The 25,106-nt window shown below is 39.3% G+C and overlaps 1 protein-coding gene across 11 annotated transcripts in view; it reads right to left on the bottom strand.

The window, feature by feature from the left end:
* BLTP1 (bridge-like lipid transfer protein family member 1) overlaps positions 1–25,106 on the bottom strand; it is a 141,900-nt gene that overhangs the window by 71,164 nt on the left and 45,630 nt on the right. For all 11 annotated transcript variants that reach the window (XM_072119351.1, XM_072119355.1, XM_072119356.1 and 8 more), the window contains exons 16-33: positions 24,202–24,299; positions 23,867–24,045; positions 23,424–23,530; positions 23,128–23,333; positions 18,444–18,671; positions 16,246–16,383; positions 11,973–12,149; positions 11,184–11,312; positions 8,867–8,986; positions 8,028–8,308; positions 7,399–7,649; positions 6,859–7,114; positions 4,586–5,429; positions 3,463–3,533; positions 2,741–2,914; positions 1,594–1,714; positions 998–1,138; positions 75–202 (exon numbers count right to left, since the gene is read on the bottom strand). In XM_072119351.1, coding sequence (XP_071975452.1) covers positions 75–202; positions 998–1,138; positions 1,594–1,714; positions 2,741–2,914; positions 3,463–3,533; positions 4,586–5,429; positions 6,859–7,114; positions 7,399–7,649; positions 8,028–8,308; positions 8,867–8,986; positions 11,184–11,312; positions 11,973–12,149; positions 16,246–16,383; positions 18,444–18,671; positions 23,128–23,333; positions 23,424–23,530; positions 23,867–24,045; positions 24,202–24,299 — 3,649 coding nt within the window. The remainder of the gene's footprint in view (positions 1–74; positions 203–997; positions 1,139–1,593; positions 1,715–2,740; positions 2,915–3,462; positions 3,534–4,585; positions 5,430–6,858; positions 7,115–7,398; positions 7,650–8,027; positions 8,309–8,866; positions 8,987–11,183; positions 11,313–11,972; positions 12,150–16,245; positions 16,384–18,443; positions 18,672–23,127; positions 23,334–23,423; positions 23,531–23,866; positions 24,046–24,201; positions 24,300–25,106) is intronic.

The following is a 25,106-nucleotide window of genomic DNA, read 5'->3' as shown; positions in this document are numbered from 1 at the left end:
ATCTTAAATCCTACCCCAACATGCTCAGTGGCTAAACAATTTGTTGCGCTATAATGAATATAACATTAATTTACCTGTTCATTCGGACCTGTGTGGCAATTCTATCAAAACAAAGTGCGATTAAAGAAACATGGGTGACACTTTTATTTGCAGCTATGTTAGAAGACTCTTCAATGGATGCTTGTAACAAACATAGATTCACCTAAAAGAAGACAAGTTGATTATTACAAACCTGTTCACTGACTAGCCAAAGCTATTTTTCTTGAAAAACGCTGAACAATAAGACACATAATTAGGCAAGGCTCAGTACTAAAAGATAAGGATATAAAATACTGTAGCAGAGAAGTACATATTATGCAGCACCTATTGAGACTTGATCACAATGTGCTCCATGTTTCAGCCAATTTTATATCCTGACCTGCTGAGAAACACCTGTATGCATTCATAATCAGGCTAGAGAGTACACATCAGAAATACCAAACATGGCAGCTAAATTAAGTACAGTTATCCTAGATTACATTTTATTACTCTTTACAACTTACAACAATCGGATTATTCAATTATTATATATCATATATTTATAACAGAGACTTAACAACTGGATAAGTTGTTTCCATTTAAGCAAATAAAAGTTATACAAGTTTCCAATATACTTTGAGTGTCAATCTCTCATGGTTTTCTAGATCTCTGTTTGCTGTGACCCTATAAGAGGCTTCTATGTTTACTTCTAGTGGATACATACATAGTCATGTGATGTCACACAGTAAAGCTGACGTAGGGTCCCAAAACTTAAGGTGGGTAAAGTCGAAAGTCAAAATGAAACTGTATATAGTTTCTGCTAATAGTCTGCTTGAAATCTCTATAATGAACTTGATTGCACAGTTTCATTCAACAATATGCAGCCAAATTCAACCTTTTGCTATCTAATAAAAATGTGAAGTTTGTTCTTGTTGGAGGTGCTAAAAGTTCATGGCAATAAATATAACAGCAGATATACCTTAGGTATGGAGACATTGGCTTGGAGCCCCTTGACTTTCACATTATCTTGGTTTGGTCCACCTTTTGTCTGAGATTGATTTGTGCTTCCTTTAACATGGCTCTCAGGTTTGGCTAGTTTATTATCTTGCTTTGATGGAACCTGGAAAGTAAGAATATAAGACAAATGCACAGGCAATCTTCTCGTAATGTATCATGGACAATAAATATTTCACTTCATATGTGTCATCTCTGAACAGGACTCTGGAAATACCATCAGTGGCAACAAGATAGCAATATATTGCTTTTCTTTTCACTAGTTTTATGAGGAGAGCAATAACCTTTCTGCGATCTGCACATAAATTATACATTACCCACACTACATTATAGTATCATTCTTCAAGAAAGCCTGTCGACAGATTTCTCTGGATTGGAAAAGTGTTTTCAGTAAACACCTATAGGCTACAGCTTACTTAGATGCTGCCACACTTTCACTGTGAAAAATCACTTCCAAAACCACATCATCTGCCAGTATTTCTGCTTTAATATAGAAGCAAGGTATACAGCCTGCAAATTATACAGTTGATTTAAAATACTTTAAAAATATTGTAATCTTACATTTTCCGAGAAGGTGGTTTTACTGTTTTGCACAGCTTCTTTTAGCACCTTTGCGTGCAAGTCATCCACAATGGCAGCTGGGTGCCTAGTGCTGGTGAAATGTACCATAGCTTCTATGTACCTGATTAAAGCAAACAAGAAGTCAACTTGCTGTGTACATGTCCCAGAAATGCAGCATTTTATCTTAGTATATTATGTTCAAAGGGACCATTTCATTAAGCAAACATCACCATAATAAAAAGATGACTTTCCGGGAAACATGAGTAATGAATGTGGATTTTAAAAGGGTTTTCCCATTTTAATGTCTTTGGTGAGACAGACAAAAGCAGGAAAGGTGATGTTCAGTCTTGATGTCACCAATCACTGCCCACTGCATTAGCAGACCAGCTCAAGAGTGTCAAGAAAGGATGTGCAGCGGGAACTGTAAGCAAGGAAAGTATCATTTTGGCTCCATATCCCTAACGAGCTGATTGGTCTGGGGGCCAGGTTCTAAGGATAGGCCATGAATAGTAATTTCTGCATGGCCAACCACATTTAATAACATTTCAGTTGGCTCTGGCGGTGGTTTACCTGCTCTGAGAACAAAAGGATCAACATGTGGAAATCCAACACATCATTCTTGATCTCAAACATCTCAGGAGAGTCAAACCACCATAAAACATTAAATAGTCACCATTTCTTTATGAATTCAGCTGGTTCTGCAAATGTTAGACAAATGTGTGAGATAAATAGTAAGAATCCTCCGCACTTTAGTGACTGTAGACATATCCTTTATTTACTGGCCACCAAATCAGACCAACAGGTCGAAGAAAGAATTGATTGCAAAATCTGTAATATACTTTATTAAAGATAAGGGTTTGGCCTCATGCACACGACCATATTAGGTGCTGTGATCTGGCCATACAAACTGTGGCCAGACCACGGCCCCCACAGAAGTCTATGACACGTGGTCACAATGTGGGTTCCATCCCAATGCAGCACATGAACATGTGCATGAGGCCTTTCTTTGTGACTTCTTATATTGTGCAATGGAAGATCATAATTTGTGGACAGACCAAACAGAATGCCTACTATTATTTTTTCCCTTTCAATCTTCTGCTCAATGAAAGTTAGAAAATAGCATTTTACAGGTCAGAAAATGTTCTACCTGTCCAGAACTTCTGCTACAAGTGGACTTAGAACAACATCCACTGCTCCTTTCACTTCCACAATGGCTGTTGTCCTTGTGTGAGAAATTGGTTGGTCCAGAGTCCATTCCTCAGTTAGTGTCTCATCATCTGTGTTATCCATAGCTTTTTTCTCCAAAGGAGTGTAAGGGGTGCTGAACAATAAAAAAGAAAAAAAAAAAACATTCATCTCGGATTAAAAATCATAGAACTTTGTAAACAATCCACAGATTAGTGACACAAATTATGGCTCTTGTACCTTTCTGATTTCAACATTATGCTGGCTTGAAAGGGTCATAAATTGCTTATCTTTTAGGATCTGACCCAAGGTACCCACACAGGGGCTCTGCCGCTTGCACAATACTGCTCCATTCATTCTTTATGACTGACAGAGATTGCTGAGCACCATACTCTGCTTTCTCCATCAGTATTTAAGAGAATGTCCTATATGTAACTTCTCTATTTATAGGGAAAACATATTTTCATTATCGGCAGGGTCCAGAGGTCAGCGGGACATAACCTATGCTGTGGATAGGTTATAACTTGCTTTGAAGACACATCGCCTTAAAAAGCCTTTAAGTGTGACTTGAACAAACCCTTTGTAGAATTCAATTCAATGCTATTTTTAGAATTACATTTTAATTGATTCTATGTGAAATTATTATTGTATTATAAAGGTATATTAATAGATTTTATAACTCACCTAGAGGAGGTGCCCATGAGTTGCATTCCTCGGTCAAGTAAAGCATTGGCGGACAGACCTTGTTTTACAACCTTTAAATACAAATAGGGAGCAGTTATAAAGGATGACAAGGATTGTGTTGACTATGATAATCACAATAACAGATATGTATGTAACTGTGTGTAATAAATTAAATACTAAAAAAATACTCTATTTCAAAGAACTAACAGTTAAGAAATCAAAGGGAACCCAAGGTGGGCGATCCTGGTTGCTGTTTGGGGCCCGAGGATCCTAGATGGGCCTGTGGCTGCAAAATGTTGAAGCTGCAATAAGCTATTTAGTAGACATGTACCACTGAATCAATAGATCTTAAAATATGCTACTGATCCAGAGAGCAGCAAAGAAATATTTCTGCATGTGTCCTCTTTTAGACACAGGCAGTGAAATTACATCATCATGTAATTACAAGAACCTCGCAGAAGATCTGGGAGTAAAGAAAACAAAGGGTTTTGTGAAGGAAAGCCATTTTTATTATTGTATGACAGACCACAGCTCAAGATCCTATATTTGGTGAAGCATAGAGTTTATGCATAAGGGGGCAATGCATAGAAATCTATTCATGTGGGTGTGATGCATAGAGATTAATGCATGATGGGGTGATCCATAAAAAGCTATGCATGAGGGGTGCTGCATATAGATAAATGCGTAAGGGGGTGGTGCATATAGATTTGTGTTTGGTTTTTACTATATGAAAGTTAATTTGTGGTGTTTAGATCCATTAACGAGGGGACATTTTATTCTGTATTAAAGTTAATTAGGGTGTCGTAAATTAATGAATTTATAAATAATTAGGCTCTGTATATAAATTAGGGGTATGTAGTGTGGTGAGGTGCTGTATGTTATACAGTAATTTGGTGGTGCTGGATTCATTATAAAACTGATAGAGGGCCTACAATCTCTATACAGCACAAGCCCTTAATAGCCCTACTCCTTCACAAAGATACCCTGCCACTACGAAAACTTATTACAGGCAGCATGTTATAAAGCAGGGTCAGCTGAACAGTTTGATTTATTGTGGGAAGAGATCTGATCAAAATATATTTTCTATGTGATGTGTTCCCTTTAATTCCAATATTGGACCTACCTTAAAATTTGGGACACAGAGCTGATCATAAGACATTGAACTTTCTTCACTAGTTGGTGTATCCAAATCTAATGGTCGGTGCAGAGAAGACTTTGAAGTCCTTTTATTTGTGGGGTGTTTAACCGACCAGTTAAACACCTGGAATTGGCTCAGATAATTCTGGTAACATGACATTACAGGCTGCTGAGTGGTTTGCTCATTCTCTGAGGGTTTCTCAGCTTCCGTTGTATAGATATGCTCCAAGGGTTCATCTTCTCCTCCTGCTAAGGCAGAGACAAAGGATGCCTGTGAAGCATGAGTTCGGATTGGCAATGTTCGTGCATCCAGCTGGTCTTCTCCTTGGACAGATGCAGTTAGGGGACCTTCCACACTGTGATAAATTGATCCCCGACTGTAGTCAATATTTTGAGTCTGCCTTCTTCGTCTTTTTCTCCCGGGATATGTGCCAGGGCCTTCATCACTGCTTATAGGTTCAAATTCCTCAGCTGCTGAAAAATAAGCTTCACTGTCTGCCATTGACATACTGGAATCCATTGAGCGGTATTGATGAAACGAGTTGGAATCTGCTGATGGAGTGTAAGGAAAGGAGCCAAAACTTCTCCTCTGCTTCGGTGAATCCAGGACATTTTCGTCACTACGTGAGACATCGCTGCTAAACTGAACACCAACAGGTCCCGGGGCCTTGTCCCCATAAAAGGCAGCTGATAGGCTCTTGGTACTACCAAGTCTTGTTGAGCAAACAGAAGCCTGACGTTTCAAAGGTGATCGAAGTGGAGAATGAACCACAGATCTATCCTGAGAATTTGGAGAAACAGGACTACTTCCCGAAACTTCAACAGGAACACTAAAACCAATAAACAAGTATATACAAATATTATAGTTCAGAAATTTTTTTTTTTTTTTTCTCTACATGAAAGTAGGATTTACCATCACTTTACATGCCCCAATTAAATGTGTTAGTGGCTCAAATGAGGCTAGATTTAGGAAGTTTAATGCCCTTTTTATATTAATCTGGTCAATCATCAGGAACAGACTTGTTTCCGATAAGCCAATTTAAATATCTTCCCGGTCACACAACCAATAAGGGAACACACCCTGTTATAAACTAAAAAGAAATGAAAAAGAAAAGTGATAACTTCCATTTCAGTATTTACGGGGCCCCAGCCGTTTACAAAACACAGGATTTCAGGACATTCCCACTCTGCATAGACATAGATTAACAAGAATTATTATTGGCCTTTTGATTCTGGTGTATTTTAAACCAGCAGTTGAATTGCAAGGGCAGTACAAGTGAGCCCTAGTTACTGAACTGATATTGATTACCTATCCTAGGGAACACCTCTTTAAAGATTGGCATATGAAATGCAAGCATAAAAAAATGCAGGACTTAAAGGAAACCTACCACTTCTGAAGGTAGGTATGAGATACAAACACCGGGCACCAGCTCAGGGTGAGCTGGTGCCGGTGCTTAGTCTCGTTAGTGTTAAAACCGCGGTATCGCGGTTTTAACACTTTTGAAACTTTCTAGCAGAAACTGCTTCGGCGCTTCGTGCACACGATCGTGCGCGCGCCTACATTGGAAACGCCGCAGGCGTTGCGCGCGCACGGTCGCGCGCAGCGCCGAAGCAGTTTCTGCTAGAAAGTTTCAAAAGTGTTAAAACCGCGATACCGCGGTTTTAACACTAACGAGACTAAGCACCGGCACCAGCTCACCCTGAGCTGGTGCCCGGTGTTTGTATCTCATACCTACCTTCAGAAGTGGTAGGTTTCCTTTAATTTCCTCCGCTGTTCCATTCCTGGTCACTACACAGCTGAGGATCAGAATTAAAGAACAACTCACATATACAGACATGGATAAGAAGATTTCCTTCATTAAAATGTAATTTTGCAGTGTTGCTATCATTGCACATCATGCACAGGGGTTTTTTCAACGAAGCAAGTTGGGCTCTATCCACAGGATAGGGCTCAACTTTCTGATCGGTGGGAGTCTTAATGACAGGACCCCCACAGATCACTAGAACGGGGGTCTGATGTAACACCTTCACCTTCAGCTCCAAAGAGATCAATAGGGCAGCCCAGCCATGCATGACGGCCATCTCGATTGTGCTTCATCGGACCCCCATTCTAATTATTTGTAGGGGTCCCATCACTAAGACCCCCATTGATCAGCAAGTGAGGATCTAGCTTGCTTTATGGGGCAACCCATTTAAAAAATCAATTAATACATTTAAAAAGAAAATAAATGAAACTAAATTTAAAAACAGAGTAGCCACCTTCCATGAGATTCTTGTGATTTCACTCTGGGTGGATAGTCCATTTGTCCTAGGCTTTCCTCTGTAGCAGAAGATGGACTGTCTTTTTCACCAGCCAGCAACGGGAGTGCTGCACTACAGCTGCTATTTTCTTCGGAAGATGATGAACTATGAGAACGCAGTGGGACTTGTAGGCTTAGGTGCTGAGCTTTTCGTTCAATCTCTATCACCACAGATCTTGACTCCCATTCCTTCCTTCTACAGCCATTAGTCTTGGCTAAAAAATATGTAGAACATAAATACCAGGTCATTATTTCTTTTCATTGACACAAAAGAGACTATAAATGGACATGATCCATAAAGGATCTTTTCAAATGTTAGGACGTATTTTAAAACTGTTCTGTGCAGCTGGGAAACCACATCTCCCACATGGTACCCAGGTATCATTGATGTCAATCATATAATACATTTCTAAACCAGGACGATACAATTTGATGTAAATACAAAAGTAAAAGCTAAAATATCTAAAATATACAATATTATATATAATGAGACACCCACCTTCACCAGCTTTTGGCATTTCTTTAGTAATTATCCATTCACTGGGTTGCAGTAAAGACTGTCCATAAAACATATCAGACTCAGAACTGGTGTTTGAAAATGCAGAGCTACTTGATGGGGTCAGCTCCTCCAGTCTGAAAAAGTCAAGTCCTGTGGCAGTGCCACCAAAAAACCTGCACCCTCCCAGACAACCACACTTATTTCTACTTCTCTTGTTCTTCACAGTGTCGTCCGGCCATAGGAACCACAACCTACAAATATAATAAAAAAGGTACGTTTTCATTAAATTCCAAATGCGTTGTTCCAAAACTGTGACATAAGGACTCGGATATGTATTTTTTATAGTAACAACATAACACATTGGCTACAAAGGGGCTTAAATGGAACCGTTTTATTTTTTTTTTTTTAAAGCATACTGGTGTTTAGGAAATTTTGTAAAATTTTGTTAAATGACTGCTTCTTTTCCACTCAAGAACACATGGTCACGCCTCCTACTGCCTAAATACATTCATATGACTATTTCTGCATCTATGACTTTTTATCATTATCTATTTAAAAACCTTTCTTACCGCCTCCTACACAGACTGCTTGAAGGCAAACCAACACAAAAAATTATGTACATGTCTCACCTTTTAGTCCTGCTGTCATGAGTCTCCAAAAAGTGCCTTTGAACCTCATGTTTAAAAGAATGATCGGCAGCGAGGGCAATGTCTGCAGTGATGAGCCCTAAAACCACGGAGCCGGTTTCCAACCAATAGCCTCTGCGTAAAACTGCAGGCTGGAGTCCCAATCTGCTGCTATCCAGCTGTTCAATGTATTGTCTTAGCTGCAAATCCTGTATAGCTCCACTTATACCTTCACCTACAGCTTGGTTATGGAGGTTACAATTAGCAAGTCGAATAGCGCCCATCTGTAGAATGAAAAAGAAAAAGTAAAATAAACTTACAAAGCACCAAAGTGTAGATGTAAAATGCATTACCAGTTAATAAACTAATAGTAACAAAGTAGTCAATGGCTTAAAATGCCCCCCGGTTAGCACTGGATCAACGACTGCCCCAGGGGTGATCTCCTCAGGAGGCTCAAGTCAATGACTAACCTTAAAAGTGGGGTCCCACCTGTCAGACTCTTGACAAATAAAATGATCGCATACCCTAGTACTGTAATGTATTACTTTCCACTTTTTTTTAATATCTTGGTGTCTATACTTTCTCTACAGTGGATATGTAGCCATCATTTGATGATCCATTATCACGCTACATCTTCTGGAGAGAAAGCTTCCCTTTCCAACAACAGGTTTTTTATTTTCAATAATGGAGGTTTCAAGTGGTGGCTGCTTCCACCCTTTTGTTCTACTAGTATGTTTTTAATGTTGTTAAAAAGAAATAAGAAAAAGGCTATTCCTGCTAAACAAACTTTAGCCAGCTTATCTAATGATTTTTAGTTCTGGCACATGAATGCATAAACTTACTTTAACGTTTGTAGCACAGCCATGCTCAACAATGTAAAGATCTGCTCCGTCAGCTGAAAGACGAGTCATTCTATACTTCAAGTCATCTGCTGGAAGGCACGGCCCTGGATAACAGCTCAGCTATGGAAGGGAAATAAAGAAGCAAAGGTAAATATCCACTGTTGTCTCTGTGCACACTTATAGGAAACAGACGCTGTAAATATAAACAACTTTAGAATTTAGAATTAAATACTAAACTCTGTATTTCTTACCGCTGCCCATAAAATATTGGTTTCATTTCAAACTATTTTTTACATTAAACCTTTGTCACCCTGTAACTTTACAAAAGTAGAATAACAAAAAACAGGTGGAGAAAACTGAAAAATGTCCTTGGGCAATTTGTAATATGCACCATCATATTGGGAAAGTTTTAGCGTATTTTTCGGACTATAAGGCGCTTCTTACTATAGGACGCACCCCAGATTTAGGCTTCCAAAAAAGGAAAATATATTTTTATTAATAATATTAATTAAAATATCCCCGTTGGTGGCACTAAAGTACAGCACACACAGCTGTGCTAAATCCATACATTTACGCACACAGATCAGCTATACATACACAAGCAGAATTGGAGAAACACACTATACATGTAAAAACACACACACACACATAAGGAACACAATGGGAAATACTATACACACAGCTCTACTATACACACATAAGGAACACACTGGAAACTACTCTACACATGAAAACACACACACAGAACCCCCCCCCCTTTCCCCCTTCCCTCTTCTTCTTACCCTGCCGCAGTGTAGTAGTGATGGGTTGTTCACTACCGAGCCAGCACAAAGAGCAGTCTCATTCGGGTGACTAAACCCTGCCCCTAAATGGCTCACCACGCCCCCTTTATTCCGATAAAATCGGGTTAAAAGTAGTGTGGTGTGGGGTGACTGACTGGCCCGCGGATCCCTATTATATATTTAATAGGGAGCCGTTCAGGAGCAAGAAGAGCCGGCTCTTCTTAGTGAGCGGAGCTTAATGAGCCAGCTCACTAAGAAGAGACTGAATACCCATCACTATTGCGCAGAATGTCCCCATTCTCTGCAGTATCAGGACATGTGGTGATGTGGGAAGCATGTGATCAGTCAGAAGATTCTGACATCACCGCAGGTCCTGTAGGCAGCGAGTAGCCGGACATCCGGGAGAGGGAGGCCCTCCTCTCTGGGAGATCAGATGAAGCGCTATGTCAGGGCATCACCCGATCTCCATTACAGCGCTCAGGTGGGTATGGCAGCGCTGGATCTTCCTGACCTTCGGTCTATAAGACGCAGGCACTTTTTAGCAAGATTTTTTTCTTGCTAAAAAGCGCCTTATAGTCAGAAAAATACTGTAACTGTCATTTAAATACATTTAAAATGTTTTAATAAAATAAATGAGCAGTATTCTCACCTGGGCATCCACATTATATACATTTTTCCCAGATGAAAAAATGTGAAGATAATTTCAAATAAATGTAGCCATGATGACCCTTACAAACAAGATTGTTTTCCTTGGATACTACCACTTCCGCACTCTTCAAGCAATGGCCACCCATACAAATTTAGGCATTCAATGTTCATTACCACAGGACGGCTGTGGGAGATGCAGGTAATTCTGAATATTTTATATGCAAAAACAATTTGTGGTGGGTCATATCCAAGGGGTCATATCCACGGGCAGCTATTTGTATGGGATATTATCTTCACAAAAGGTACATTTTAAATAACATCCTATTGAAGAAATGTAGGCATATGGCAGATAAATAAAATGAAATGTCCTGATGAGAATATCCCTTTAAAGAAAAGTGGGCTTATCCTTACAGAACTTTAGTCCACCTCAGCATTGTTTATTAAAAGTCATAATAGATGCATATAGAAATCTGCATTTCTTCAAAAGAAAGTTGGCTTCAACTCTGGTAGATGATGCGAGTATCTTAGAAGAGTCAAATGACAACATTAGACGCATCTCTTGTTTAATATTTAGGCCTTTTGAAAGTTAGGTGTGCACAGTCATACTAAAGGGATATTTGGGACACTAAACCACTTTCCCTTGAGGATATGTTGGTGGTTTAGTGTCCCAAATTCTGTTGAAAGGATTCCTCTTAATACAAGTAAGTCACCAGAGGGATTGATAAAAATATCTTTGTTATGATGTATTTCTTTTCTTTAAAGTGGCCTATATTAAATCTCCCAGTCTGCTAAGTAATAGTTGTTCCATAAAACATTGTGAGAACTAAAAACAGAACACAAAACAGTCTATCTTCTGGCAAAAGCTGTGTATGTGAAATAATACTAACCTTTGCATCACAAAACCTCCGATCAATACCATGCTGGCATATCACCACAGACTTTGGCCTCTCCAGCTGGAACTCATTACACACAACATGGAACACAAAGGTCTGCCCCCAATCCAGCAGGCACGCCAGCTGCAAGACAGCAGGTTACTTATATGTAAGGACTCACGGAGTGGAATCAGTATTAACAATATTACACAAGTAACAATAAATTGGCACAGCTTGCAATTAAAGGAGATTAATACTTTCAGCTATATAATATACCTCCCTAATCTAACCACACTATTATAGGTTATAACTGGGAACAATCTTGCCGCTCAAACATTCTGACATTCAGGATTGAGTGCTTTGTATTCTGAAAATTAGAGTTATATTTAGCCTTGTTTATTAATAGCCGCTGCAGTTTATTCCTCTTTTCTGGTGCCTAATGTTCTGTGGTCACCTGCAGCACAGCACATTCTGATAAATATGAAAAGTAGGTTACACTCCCCTTCCCACAGACTTCTAAATCAATTTTAATCTTCTTTCAGCCAATTTGTACACAGCTGTGATATTTTGAAGCAATATTTAAAAGCTGTAAGTCATCTTAAAAGGAAAATTCAATACGCCAACAGAAAAGAAAGAACTATTCCAGTGTATAGAAAGTGCCAAGGCCATAGGTTATGGCAGAACTTGAAGCAAAAAGTTTGCGGTGGTCAGTAACCACAGTGCTGTGGACAAGGGTAACCCGAATTAACAATAATTGTCTCAGTTAATGATATTTCTAAATTAGTTAGTGTTCTGGATACTTACTTGAGGTGCGGTGACCATTGCACTGAGAGCACCCGCCTGCACATCAATCAGCCATGCATATTCTAGAGTATCAGTACCTAAAGGAAGGCCTTCTGCCGAGAACATTGCATGTGCGCGCAACTGCAAGCCAGAGAGGCTAATGTGACCTTCTCGAAGCATCCCATCCACTGCCGGCCTCTACAGAGAACACAGAGTTAAGTATTAGGACTTAAAAACAATAATAATAAATCTTTATGATGTTTATAGCCCCATTTTCCACAGTGCTTGTATATGCAATCACAACATAACTGTGGATTCTGCTTCTTACTACACAAATACTGACAAAGATAACAAACAGCCCCATAAATAATCGTTCTTGAGGTGGTAATATACATTAGATGAAAGTCTACCAACTAATGTGTATGGGGATGTTCCAACTTTCTTTTGACACCAGGGATCGGTGTAAATAAGGATCAGGCACGCTGAATTTCAGAAGGGTCTGGCAACAGCTTATTCCGGTTTCCCCCCTTAGGAAAGAAATATGCAAATATATTTTCCAAGGTAGGATAAGGAAATCTTTGTCTACCTTGAAAGGTGATCCCACATTATGTCACTAGGCTTCATGATGTTGATGTCATTCAAGGGAGCATTAAAGTTCTCCTTGTTCCCAATTGGGAAGTGTATTTGCATATTTCCTAAGAATCCCCAGTGGAGCATGTTTAGCCTTTAAAAGGGAACTTGTCAGCAGTTTTGGCAATACAGTGTAATGATGAGCCCTGGAGATATGTGTGATCATTACTGTGTGTATGTGGTTGGTAGTGAAAAATGGAGTTATAAAATCGAAGTCTGTATCTTCTGCAAGGGCTATGGCCTGGTCCATCTCCCTGAGGAGCTCCCTGCACCGTGCTGCTGCACAGCTCCTCCCCTTTTCTACCTGTAGTAACGATATCAGGATTTTGGTTGGATACTTACAGCCATCACTAAGAGCTGAAGTAAGGGGCTGTGGAACTGTTCATACCAAGAAAAGAATGCTCTTTAGTCTCAAAGTCACACTCAGAACTTGGCAGGAGCTGGAAACCTGGACTAAGGCTACATTAAGACGCCCATTGCCCGTGGTACCGTAGCACCGCGGGCACACGGTGGCGCGTGGGGAGAGGAGGAAGTGGTGAGCGCTGCTCACCGCCGTCCTCTCCATAGGGATATATGGCACACGGCGCCGTATGCCGGGAAAAGATAGGTCATGTGCTATCTTTTCATGGGGTATGGAGCGGTACAGTGCCACACCATACCACTCCCGTAGGGCACCATGTGCCCATTGCAGTCTATGGGGGACGTATATCGGCCATATATATATGGCAGCAGTATATACATCCCCCATAAGGCTGACTGAATGTAGCCTAAAAGTGAACTGTTCTCAGTACTGCTGCTTCTTACTACACACATACTGGTAAGATTGCACAGTCTATACCTATCTCTGTCTGCAGTTTATTATGGTCAAAACTGATTAATGATTCCCTTTAAGTCTCCATACGCCTGCAAAGGTGTCCTTTATTGGCAAATAAGTCCTAAATGCTGAGCAGAGTTTTCTTTTAATATTACAATTTTGTAGTGCATGACAAGGCTTTAGAGTTAAAAGGTACTATCTTTTTAACTAGTCTTCCTCCTTTGCTACTACATCACTTGTTGCTATGATTACCTTTATATTTTCCTTCCTAGCTTTTAAAAATCTTTAAAGTGAACTGTACTTTATACATGCTGTTGTCCACAAGTCTTCACAATTTCTCATCATATACGTCTAAACTACCATGCACGGGAGAAAAAAAAAAAAGCATGAACTCAAGGCCAGTCTGGCGGTACCAGAGGATTCGGTGGTTCTCAGCTGCTCTATTTAGGAAACAACCTAATAAAGACACTATTCTCACAGCAAGTAATTACTTCCCCACATGTCCCTTGATGTTTCTCCACTCCAAAAAGCTTTAGAAAAGCACTAATTGCCTTGTTTTCAAGACTATCAGTTTGCTCCTGTGTCCACTCACTCCAGTTCTGTAAAATGACCTAAACAGATGCCATCATTTATCTGCATTCACACAATTTAGACCGTAAACACATATATTTTTGCAATGAAATCCAAAATGGTAGTTTACAAAAAAAATTAAAACACTAATAAAAATATTTCACGTTCACAGTAAAAGTACATAGTTCATGCAGAATAACACATATTTTACAAATAAATAAAATGCAATCCAAAGTTTGAGACTAGATAGATATGCTATATTTTAGGTTGGTTGTATTGCAGCAGTTACTCCAAATTTTCAGCAGGAAATTAGAGTATCAAACAAGTTTAAGAAAAAAAACATCAAAGTCTCTGTTACTTTTATTATTAGGACTAAGGCGAGCTTGAAACACATCAATATGTCTTTCACATTTACGGTTTTTATGTGATGAAATAAACTACAGTTTTCTCCCTAGGCCTGGGACCCCTTTGTTTTTCATCAAAGTCTGTGCTAATACATTTGCCCATTTCCAGAGAAATTCTATTTTTGGTGAAAATAAAATGCAAAAACCGACTTGACAAACTGCATAGACCTTAAAACTTTAAAGTGCGACTAAACTTTTGACAAAATTTCATAAATCAACAGTGCAGATGACAATAGTAATTAATATTTTCCTGAAGAAATAAGTTCTTGTGTCCCTTTTCCTCTTTCTTTCTTCCTTATTTAAGCAGTTTGTGTAAATCAGTCTTATGTCCCAGTACTCCAATGACAGCTGAGAGAAAAAGGAGCCTGATAAAGTGTCCCTGGATAGTCTTATCCTACTTACCGTATCTCAGGTTTTTGTATATACACTGCTCATTACAGGAGAAAAAGCAGAATAAAAAGGTACAGAGAAGCCGTTTCCCCAATGAAGTATCTTACAAAGTTAACTATTAACACCTGCACAATTCATTTTTGAAATTCAATATATTTCTGAAAAAAAATAGCTTCAAAAGGTTTAGTTACTCTTTAATACTAGATACTGATACAGGAAAAGTTATCAGAATCTTCGTCTAAATATGCTAGACATTTGAAAACAGTGGAACGATATTTTCTATCAATACTTTCAGTCAGATGCTCAATGCTTTTGCCTATTAATGTGATGTCTATGCGTGGAACATTTTGCCATGAATCTACAATAAAGCAGGTAAGTGTTACTTTAACAGAGCTTCCCTACAATTATGATAATATCAAGGATAGCATTTATTGTTTACAATTACATTAGATCCTTTAACCCCTCAACGACCTGGCCCATTTTTGTTTTTACATTCCCATTTTTCACTACCCACCATCAAAAATCTATAACTTTTTATTTTTCCATGTAAAGAGTGGCAACTTGTTTTCTGCGTAACAAATTGGTGGTATTTAATATTCTATGTCCTGTACTGGGAAGAGGGAGAAAAAATTAGAAATGCAGTGAAATAGGTGAAAAAATGCATTTGCGCCGTTTTCTTGTGGGCCTGGATTTTACAGCTTTTACTTTGTGCCCCAAATGACATGTCTACTTTATTCTTTGGGTCGGTGCAATCACGGGGATAACGAATTTGTAGGTTTGATAATGTTGTCATACATTTATAAAAATTAAAACCTCCCGTACAAATTTTTTTTTTATTTTGCCATCTTCTGGTGCTAATAACTTTTTCACGTTTTCATACTTTGGCGTACAGAGCTGTGGGTGGTGTCATTTTTTTCGACTTTTGATGACGTTTTCAATACTTCTATTTTAAGACTGTATGGGCTTTTGATCACTTTGTATTAAATTTTTTATATTTTTCAAAATGGCAAAAAAGTGCCATTTTCGACTGAGCGCTATTTTCCATTACGGAGTTAAACACATTAAAAACATTATTATATTTTGATAGATCGGGCATTTTCATGATTTTTACTGTTTATTTATATTACTTCTAGAGAAGAGTGGGGGGGGGGGGTGATTAGAATGTTTAAGGGTTTTTTATATCTTTTTTTTTTTTAACAGTTGTCTGACTGATCCTACCATATACTTTATGGCAGTATATGGGTATTTTCCTCCTCATTCATTACAATGTGCAAATTGCACATTGTAATGAATAGGTTAAAACAAGACAGCCTTGGGTCTTCCGAAGACTCCAGGCTGTCATCGCAACTGATCGCCGCTCCCCGCTGATCTTCACCAGGCTTCCTTTTGAAGCCACCGGAAACATTACCGTTGGTACTGGTAAGCACCAAGCACCCGCAGCCGATGCACTCCAACTATTACATAGTGATACAACAAGCAAACGTACCTGATAGTGGTCATTTACAAAGATGTGCACAGGGGACAGGACAAGTTGGAGCAATGTTTCTCTGTAGGTTTTCTTCATCTCAAAGCAGAGTCTCTCAAGAAAACTAGTTGGGCAATCTGGTCCATCATTGCTACAGTGCTGTAAATAAAGTAATGACATTACATCTCAATATATTCAATAAAATTCTTTTTTTTTTTTTTTTTTTTTTAAATAAACACATTCATATTACTAAACAATATATTCTTTACAAACTAATGTAGAAATACCAAAGACAATCATATACAATGATGTTTGAAATATAAATAAAAATAAAACCATATAATATCAAAGCAACTAAAAAGATCAAAAGTAGGAAAAAAACTATAGAAATGCCACAAGATAATGTGATTGTTCAAAAAACAAAACCAAGTGACATGAAATCTGTGCCACGGATACACGAGGGGCATTTACTCATAGATCCAGGCACTATTGCTGTGATAATATTCTTATATTATTTGTTATACACTCACCGGCCACTTTATTAGGTACACCATGCTAGTAACGGGTTGGACCCCCTTTTGCCTTCAGAACTGCCTCAATTCTTCGTGGCATAGATTCAACAAGGTGCTGGAAGCATTTTCTCAGAGATTTTGGTCCATATTGACATGATGGCATCACACAGTTGCCGCAGATTTGTCGGCTGCACATCCATGATGCAAATCTCCCGTTCCACCACATCCCAAAGATGCTCTATTGGATTGAGATCTGGTGACTGTGGAGGCCATTTGAGTACAGTGAACTCATTGTCATGTTCAAGAAAACAGTCTGAGATGATTCCAGCTTTATGACATGGCGCATTATCCTGCTGAAAGTAGCCATCAGATGTTGGGTACATTGTGGTCATAAAGGGATGGACACGGTCAGCAACAATACTCAGGTAGGCTGTGGCGTTGCAACGATGCTCAATTGGTACCATGGGGCCCAAAGAGTGCCAAGAAAATATTCCCCACACCATGACATCACCACCACCAGCCTGAACCGTTGATACATGGCAGGATCCTACCATCCGAATGTCGCAGCAGAAATTGAGACTCATCAGACCAGGCAACGTTTTTCCAATCTTCTACTGTCCAAATTCGATGACCTTGTGCAAATTGTAGCCTCAGTTTCCTGTTCTTAGCTGAAAGGAGTGGCACCCGGTGTGGTCTTCTGCTGCTGTAGCCCATCTGCCTCAAAGTTCAACCTACTGTGCGTTCAGAGATGCTCTTCTGCCTACCTTGGTTGTAATGGGTGGTGATCTGAGTCATTGTTGCCTTTCTATCAGCTCGAACCAGTCTGCCCATTCTCCTCTGACCTCTGGCATTAACAAGGCATTTCCGCCCACAGAACTGCCGCTCACTGGATGTTTTTTCTTTTTCGGACCATTCTCTGTAAACCCTAGAGATGGTTGTGCGTGAAAATCCCAGTAGATCAGCAGCTTCTGAAATAATCAGACCAGCCCTTCTGGCACCAACAACCATGCCACGTTCAAAGGCACTCAAATCACCTTTCTTCCCCATACTGATGCTCGGTTTGAACTGCAGGAGATTGTCTTGACCATGTCAAGTTGCCGCCATGTGATTGGCTGATTAGAAATTAAGTTTTATCGAGCAGTTGGACAGGTGTACCTAATAAAGTGGCCGGTGAGTGTACATGCTTCCTTCCCCCCTTTCTTCTAAAATCAACTTTTAAAATTTTGCTAATGAGCCCGAAAGTCTACTGGGGTTTCCCAATAACAGTGTGCACAGAGCACTTCTCTCACTTTTGCAGGAATGTGTCTCCGTGCCCAACAACAGATCAGGTAGGAGAGGACTGAATGTACACAATAACTACAGTCAAACCAGATTTTTAATATTTAGTGATTCATTGGTGGCATTCTGCAGGGCCAGAAACATGTGATTAAACATCAGCACTGCATTAACCTTCTGAAACAAGACAAGTTCTAGGCTGGTAAATATATAAAAAATACAAATATGTAGTTTTGTTAGAACACCACCACAAGAATGATAGATACATCTTACTTTAAACAGAAAGGATATATTTTCCAAAAATGTACACTAAAAGTAGCAAAGTATAAGAAGTATTAATGATTTTCATTTATTAAAACAATATTTTCCATCCTCTAGTTCTCATATTGAAACGTACTACTTCTGCTACTATGAAGCTACATGAACACTTACCACTGGTAGTTTGGCATGTACTTTGTACACATTGACAAGTACAGTGATATCCCATGGCCTTAGTGTCAGCGGATGGATGGCTTTAGCTGACTGTTCATGGTCTCTCTTGTCATTTTCCATACCTATTGTAGCCCAGCCAGAGCTGGATGAGGTGGACATAGACAACACAGGACTGGATATGACTTCTTCAAAATCAGTGTACATGTCATCTTCTCCAAAGTAATTTTCCTATGGAGATTTTAAGGTTAAAAACAAAAATGGTCAAGAAGGTTTCACAGAGGCAAAATAAAGAATTCCAATAAGACCCAATCTTTTTATCAACTTTTGTTGGTGTCACAGGGTCACTGCAGTAAATCTCTGCATTAACCCGTGCAAACAGCCCTTGACCAAAGGACCTAATCCGACACATGCAGTTTCATGCAGTGGTCACTGCTGATGCTGGTAGTTGTCCAATAAGTGCTGCCACTGGACTGTGAGGGCATTTACTATGTAAGCAATGATCTTTAAATGTTGGCAATGTTTGCCAGACACCCACCAATCTGCTATCGATCACCTATCCCTGGGACAGTTAATCAATACCTGAAGCCTGAAGTATCCCTCTAAGTTCCCCAAGGATGCTTGCTTTCTGAAAATCAGTAGTCGTTTAGGAAAGACGTCATCAATGTGACGTTCACCTATTTATCACAAACCAGAAAATCATCCACACAAGATTTCACCATTCAGAAAACCTCTGATTTATAATAGAAAACTAATGAGTTGTTTTTCCTTATTGCTCCTTTTGATAAATGTCCCAATTGGTCACAAACCATCACTGTGACGCTACTTGAAGACACAACGACAATACTTGATCTCAATCCCTTATCTCTACGGGTTTAGTCAATGCTTTCAGATTGTTCAATGCTGTCCAGCCTTTTTATATAGAATTAATTAGAAACATATTCCACAATAGCGCCACAGGTCTGTTGCAGATCAATCACGTAAAGCCCTGTAGGGGGGAGTTATTTTTGACTGTAACAGCTTTGCCAAATATTGTGAACAGCTGCAGTTTTGAAGCAGAACAGAAGTCAATGGGACAAACAAAGTAATTTAGAAGGAGCGGGCCCACAGATGAATAATGTAAAAGCGGCAGAGCGGGATGTGATAACGTATTCAGCTAAGAGCCCACCAATTTTAATTCAGCTCTAAAAATTATTTTCAGAAATCCAACAAGCACATGAAAATAGAGCACTCGTTCCCCACAGAGTTTGCAAAAATGGATTTGAGGACGGATACGAACAATGCTTTTAATTAGAGCAACAGGATTGTGATGGAAAGGAAAACTTCATAGAGGTCATAAAGAAATGTGAAAATAGACCCCAGAAAACACAGAGCCAGTAAAAATAGAAAATCAATGGAAAGTCAGAAAGAAATGATGTTCTACATTTAACGTGGCACCACTTTCATAAGACTCTAAAACATTTACAAGGTAAAATGTGCGGGCAGATCAGGTCTGCAATAAACCATCAGCAATGCATGTCATCTAAAATACAGATTGCCAAGCTTATCTTTGAGAACTTTCACACATAAAAGCATCCGTCACCTGGCACCAGATAAAACACACATGCAGAACACTTATTACAACAGTGATGGATTCACATTTAGTCCTGACAGTAAACACAGAACAGAAAGAGATGAGCCTGGCAATGATGACAATGTATGAAGAGAGAGGGCAACGTATAAGCTAAAAGCTCCATCCAATGATGTTCACTTTCATGCACACTTATCTCTACCAGATAGATGGAAAAGTCAGAATTAATTCATTCAGTACATTTTTGTTTGATCCAAAGATGGGGCCGTAACTTTCAGAGGCATATTTTGAGTCACTGTCCCACTAAGGTTGCATTCACACGGCCATGTGCTCACCCGGATTGGATCCTGAGCGAGCACAGGGCCAGGAGTAAGAGGAAGGAGGGGAGAGGAGCGGCTTCGCCTTGGTCACGATTTGGTGACACACCTTGTGCACAACACATCGTGACCAAGAGACATAGAAGTATATGAGGGTCATCATCTGGTCACAAATTATGCAACCACATCACTGCCTCCCAAACGGCCTTCAGAATATGTCCCAAGCCTTTTACATACTAGATCTCTTCCCTGCAACTAGGAAACCTGTGTCTCTTGTTTTTCAAGATAAGGGAATTTAATACGGCTTAGCGACCAAATTCATAAAGATGATCTGGAACTTCTTGCTCATTTATTATTCCTGTGCATCAAAATAATTTAATTTTTTGGTACACATATATTACTACACAAATTTGTTATAGTGTAGAAGCCCATAGCTAGTCAGAAACACCACAGTCGTGTCCTATGACACAGGTAATAAATTCCTTCCTAAATGTCTACTTGTATTTTGCCAAACTCAACTATGACCGGCAACATAGACTTTTTGTTTCTTTCCTTGGTGCACATTTTGAAATAGTTTATTGAGCCAAAGCCAGAAGCAGATAATCTGATAATTAACAGAAAAAAAATATAACAGATTACTCATCCTTGCTAGATTTACTCTGCCTCATAAAACTATAGAAAACTCCATTGGTGTCACCAGCTTGTTCCATCTGTGATGCTAGGTGAGCAAAATGAACGGTGCATTTCATCGATACCATTCTGTGGTCCCACTATGGCTGTGATGGCGAACCTTTTAGATACAGAGTGCCAGAACTACAACCAAAACCCACTTTTATGTCGCAAAGTGCCAATATGCCAAAAAGTCTCAATCGTATTGGCGCCCTGAGGTCACAAATCCAATAGAAAGCAGGAGACATTTGGATTACAGCTTCCCTCCAGGGGCCCCTGAAGAGGAAGAACCAGGGCACCCTAAGCAAGAACTCCATCGATAATCCATCTCTGCCCACCTGTTCGCTCCTTCTGTAGTCCTGGCAGCCAAGTAGGTGTCACTTTAAAATAGCACTGAGCGTGGCGCGCCCTGGGCTGTCTTTGACTGCAGGAGGAAGCCTTGAGTTCTCTCTGGTAAATTCTGTGCTGGGTGCCCACTGAAAGGGCTCCGAGTGCCACCTCTGGCACCAGTGCCATAGGTTGGCCACCACTGCACTATGGAACTTGATGGTACAATCCTCTAAATTGCTCACGTAGCACACTGCAATACTCATGTCACAGCTAGATCCTGTCTCCTTACTGATAGCAATTGTTGGTACCCTTTCCATAAATGCAAGCGCCATGTTTTCCAGCAGGATGTCCTCAAAATAAAAACACAACAGAAGTCTTGAAAGATCATGCAATCTGAAAAAACTAGGCTTCTATCTTTTAGTTATTGTAATGCAGCTGAGCCCTAATCATATGTAAAAAAGCATGTGGTGTGGTCTGGCTATTTTGGTGTAAAAAATCATTAATCTAGTGTAAACATTGAACTTCTACTAGTGCAACACTGTGCAAAACAGATTCATGAATTTGGGACTTTTGCAAAAAGTTGCATTGTCACTCCAGTCCCATGCTGGAGTAGGTGTTGGAACTTTTTGAAAAAAAAAAAAAATCCAAGATGGCAATTAAAAAAGAACATTCATTAAAAGGCCAAAGCCACTTTGATGAATCTTACACTGGTGCTCCAAAAACAGACAAGGAACTGTTGCAAGTAGCAAGGTCAAATGATAAATAACCCCAACCCCACCCAACATGTTTTTTTTTGCCATAGATTTTACTTATTGAAATATCTACTAAAATCTACTATTAAAATCACTTTCTCATACATCCAGGCACAGTGACTGTGGTAATCTTATTATATTTAGTTATCCATGGAATACTTCATTCTAAAATCAACTTTAAAAATGATTCTACCAGAGCCCCTCCGTGCAGCAGACCGACTGACCCTCAGCACTTCCCACAACATTCTGCCTAAAGTAATCTCACTGCAGCAGAGGAAGTTTCAGCACACAGTGTGAGGGGGAAGAGTTCCTGCCTGTGAATCTGCAGCATGGAGGTAACTCCCCCTAGTAACTCCCCCAGAGCCCTTCTGGTGCATAATTTTAAAAGTTGATATTAGAGGCCATGAATAACAAATATATGACAGGTACCACAGTCACGGTGTCTGGATCTACAAGCAAGTGTCCTTGGATTATCATACTTGATTTTGATGGTAGATTTTATTTAAGCAGCTATGTATGTAAATTGTCCCATTAAACAAAAAAAAAAAAATTTTCGAATTCTATCCAACAATTTATGGAATATGTAGCGTAACGATTTATTAAATGCCTCTCTGCATTTAATAAGCATTTGCATTACAATATAATTGTGTGTTATAATTTACCTTGAACCCTAACAAAATCCTAGGGTAGGCTTTGGTTTGGATGCATTTCGAAAAACAGCATGTGACTTGTCTGTGCTGCTCAGTCCTCAGCTCTTGGCCCCCATCGTTGTGCTCCTGTACAGTTCCTCCCTCCTGCTCTTTCAGAGCTCACAGCCTGGTGAGCTAACATCAGTAAGAGAACGAGGAGCTGTACAGGAGCACAAAGGTGGGGCCTGAGAGCTGAGCAGTCTACAGCACATGTTGTTTTTTGAATGCATGTTGTTGTCACATGTTTTTTGAATGCATCCAAACCAAAGCCCAACCCCTGTGACTACCCCGGGATTTTAAGTTATGTATTTCTTTAATGTTAGAAACCTGAACAGTTCAACAATAATGAAAATAATATACCTTTATAGACAGAAAGGCTTTCAATAGGGGTCCATAGAAAATAACTTGAGAGTCAGGAGAAAGCTCTAGTTCCACATGTAGCTTATCCGGAGGCAGTTCAGAAGGATCGACCGCAGGTCTGCTTAAAGAGGTGGGAGATGTGACTCTCTCGGATGTTCTCTGACAAGGCCGCAGCATTGAAAGCATTGATTCTTCCATTTCTGATACTGGAACCCAGGAAGACAAGTGGAACTTACATCAGTAAAAAGACATGACTAGATGTTAAGGCCAAAAAAAGAAAACATCCACAGACTTACATGACTGCTTTAACTGTTCATCAGCCTTTTGGGGATAGATTGGGTGCCAGGTATAGTCAATATTTAGCAGAACAGAGGGAACTGTCCAGCACTCCACCCAGCCAGACCTTAAATACATAAACAGATATATTGATCAGAACCATATTATTTATATACATATATAAAAGGGGAATAGTAGAGCTGTTTTAGTACATAAATAAAAGACTGAATGATTAAAATAATGCATGGACATATAACACATTAGGGTCATTTATCAAAAGTTCCTTAGAGCAGATCTGTTCTAGTTGCCCATGACAACCAATCAGAGCCCGGCTTTCATTTTCCCACAGCTATTTATAAAATCAAAGCTAAGCTCCGATTGGTTTCCATGGGCAACTAGAACAGTTTTACGTCAGAAACTTATGATAAATCTACCCTATTGTCTTGGTAAGAGAAGGTCTTACCCATCTTTTGTCACATTTCTCCATTTCGGTTTGCAGTTTTTTTGCCCACTTTGATTCTCTGCTGAGCTGCAGGAGTCCGGACCGGTTTTATTTAGATGGCAGTCTTTTACCAAGGTAAACAGTGAATATTTACTGGGGTGACAGTCAGGTAAATACAAATGCAGGTCAACATCTCCTCCCTAGAATTAAAAATAGTCCAAATATAATATGTGGGTGATTGATTCTGAGGATTTCAACAAATCTGACATTTAGGTATGACACTTCAACAGAAAAAATAAAACACACATAAAAAGAGAAAATTTTATTTCGTTTGAATTGCACCCAATGATACTTACTCTTAAGGAAAATCTAGTATTACACGTACTGGGAACAAAATCAGTAAAAGGCAGCGCAAAATCAATGTTTAACGTTTCTCCACAGGCGGCCAGATACACTAGAAGAACAAAAACAGACTATAAAATAGAGGGAAAAAAAATCTATATATAGATATTCAGTGCTCAAGAAAAATGGTTACACGAAAGGAAATACCTTGTATATGGACTATAATAGCAATCACTGGCTGCTATTGATTTACCATTTAATAAGGTGGAAGACAAGTCTAAACCCATCCTGAAGCGACTCTATCTACGTTATGACAAGACAATAAAAGGAACAGTCAGAAAGGGAATCAGTACTTAGTGAAATACTTCCTTTGGGAGGATACAGAGAAGAATGGGATCATTTACACATAATAACTGATTGGAATAAGGATTGAAGGGCTTTTGTAATTCTAAAAGTAGTACGAAGACAATGTTGTAACATTAAAGCTAAATGCAATATTTTTTTGCGGTGTTCAGAATGACAATAAGGGTCAATATCAGATACATTTTCACTTTTCTCCCTCCAACACAAAGTGTAGCACAGATATTAGATTGCAAAACCCCTAATAAGGATTCCAATTCCTTAACATCACATCTCCAGGGCTAAATTCTCAGTATGCGTGGACTGCTTTGCTGGTTCTCTTGGCAAGTATTTCTGTACAGGTTGAAATAGGATTGCACATTTTTCTCCCAAGACAACTTGGCAAAGACCACACTTGAAACTCCTCATACATGAGACATCACACATGGTGGATTTGACTGCCCCATTCACAGTGTGTTTTTCTCCTTTACCACTGTGTATTGGAACCAAAGAAGCCCCAATAGTGTGGGTTATGCTCTAATCTCCTGAAGCATTATCACTACATAGTGGTTAAATAATA

This window comes from Engystomops pustulosus, chromosome 1 (genome assembly GCF_040894005.1).
Source record: "Engystomops pustulosus chromosome 1, aEngPut4.maternal, whole genome shotgun sequence".
NCBI lineage: Eukaryota > Metazoa > Chordata > Amphibia > Anura > Leptodactylidae > Engystomops > Engystomops pustulosus.
This window is presented reverse-complemented; position numbering and strand designations above follow the sequence as displayed.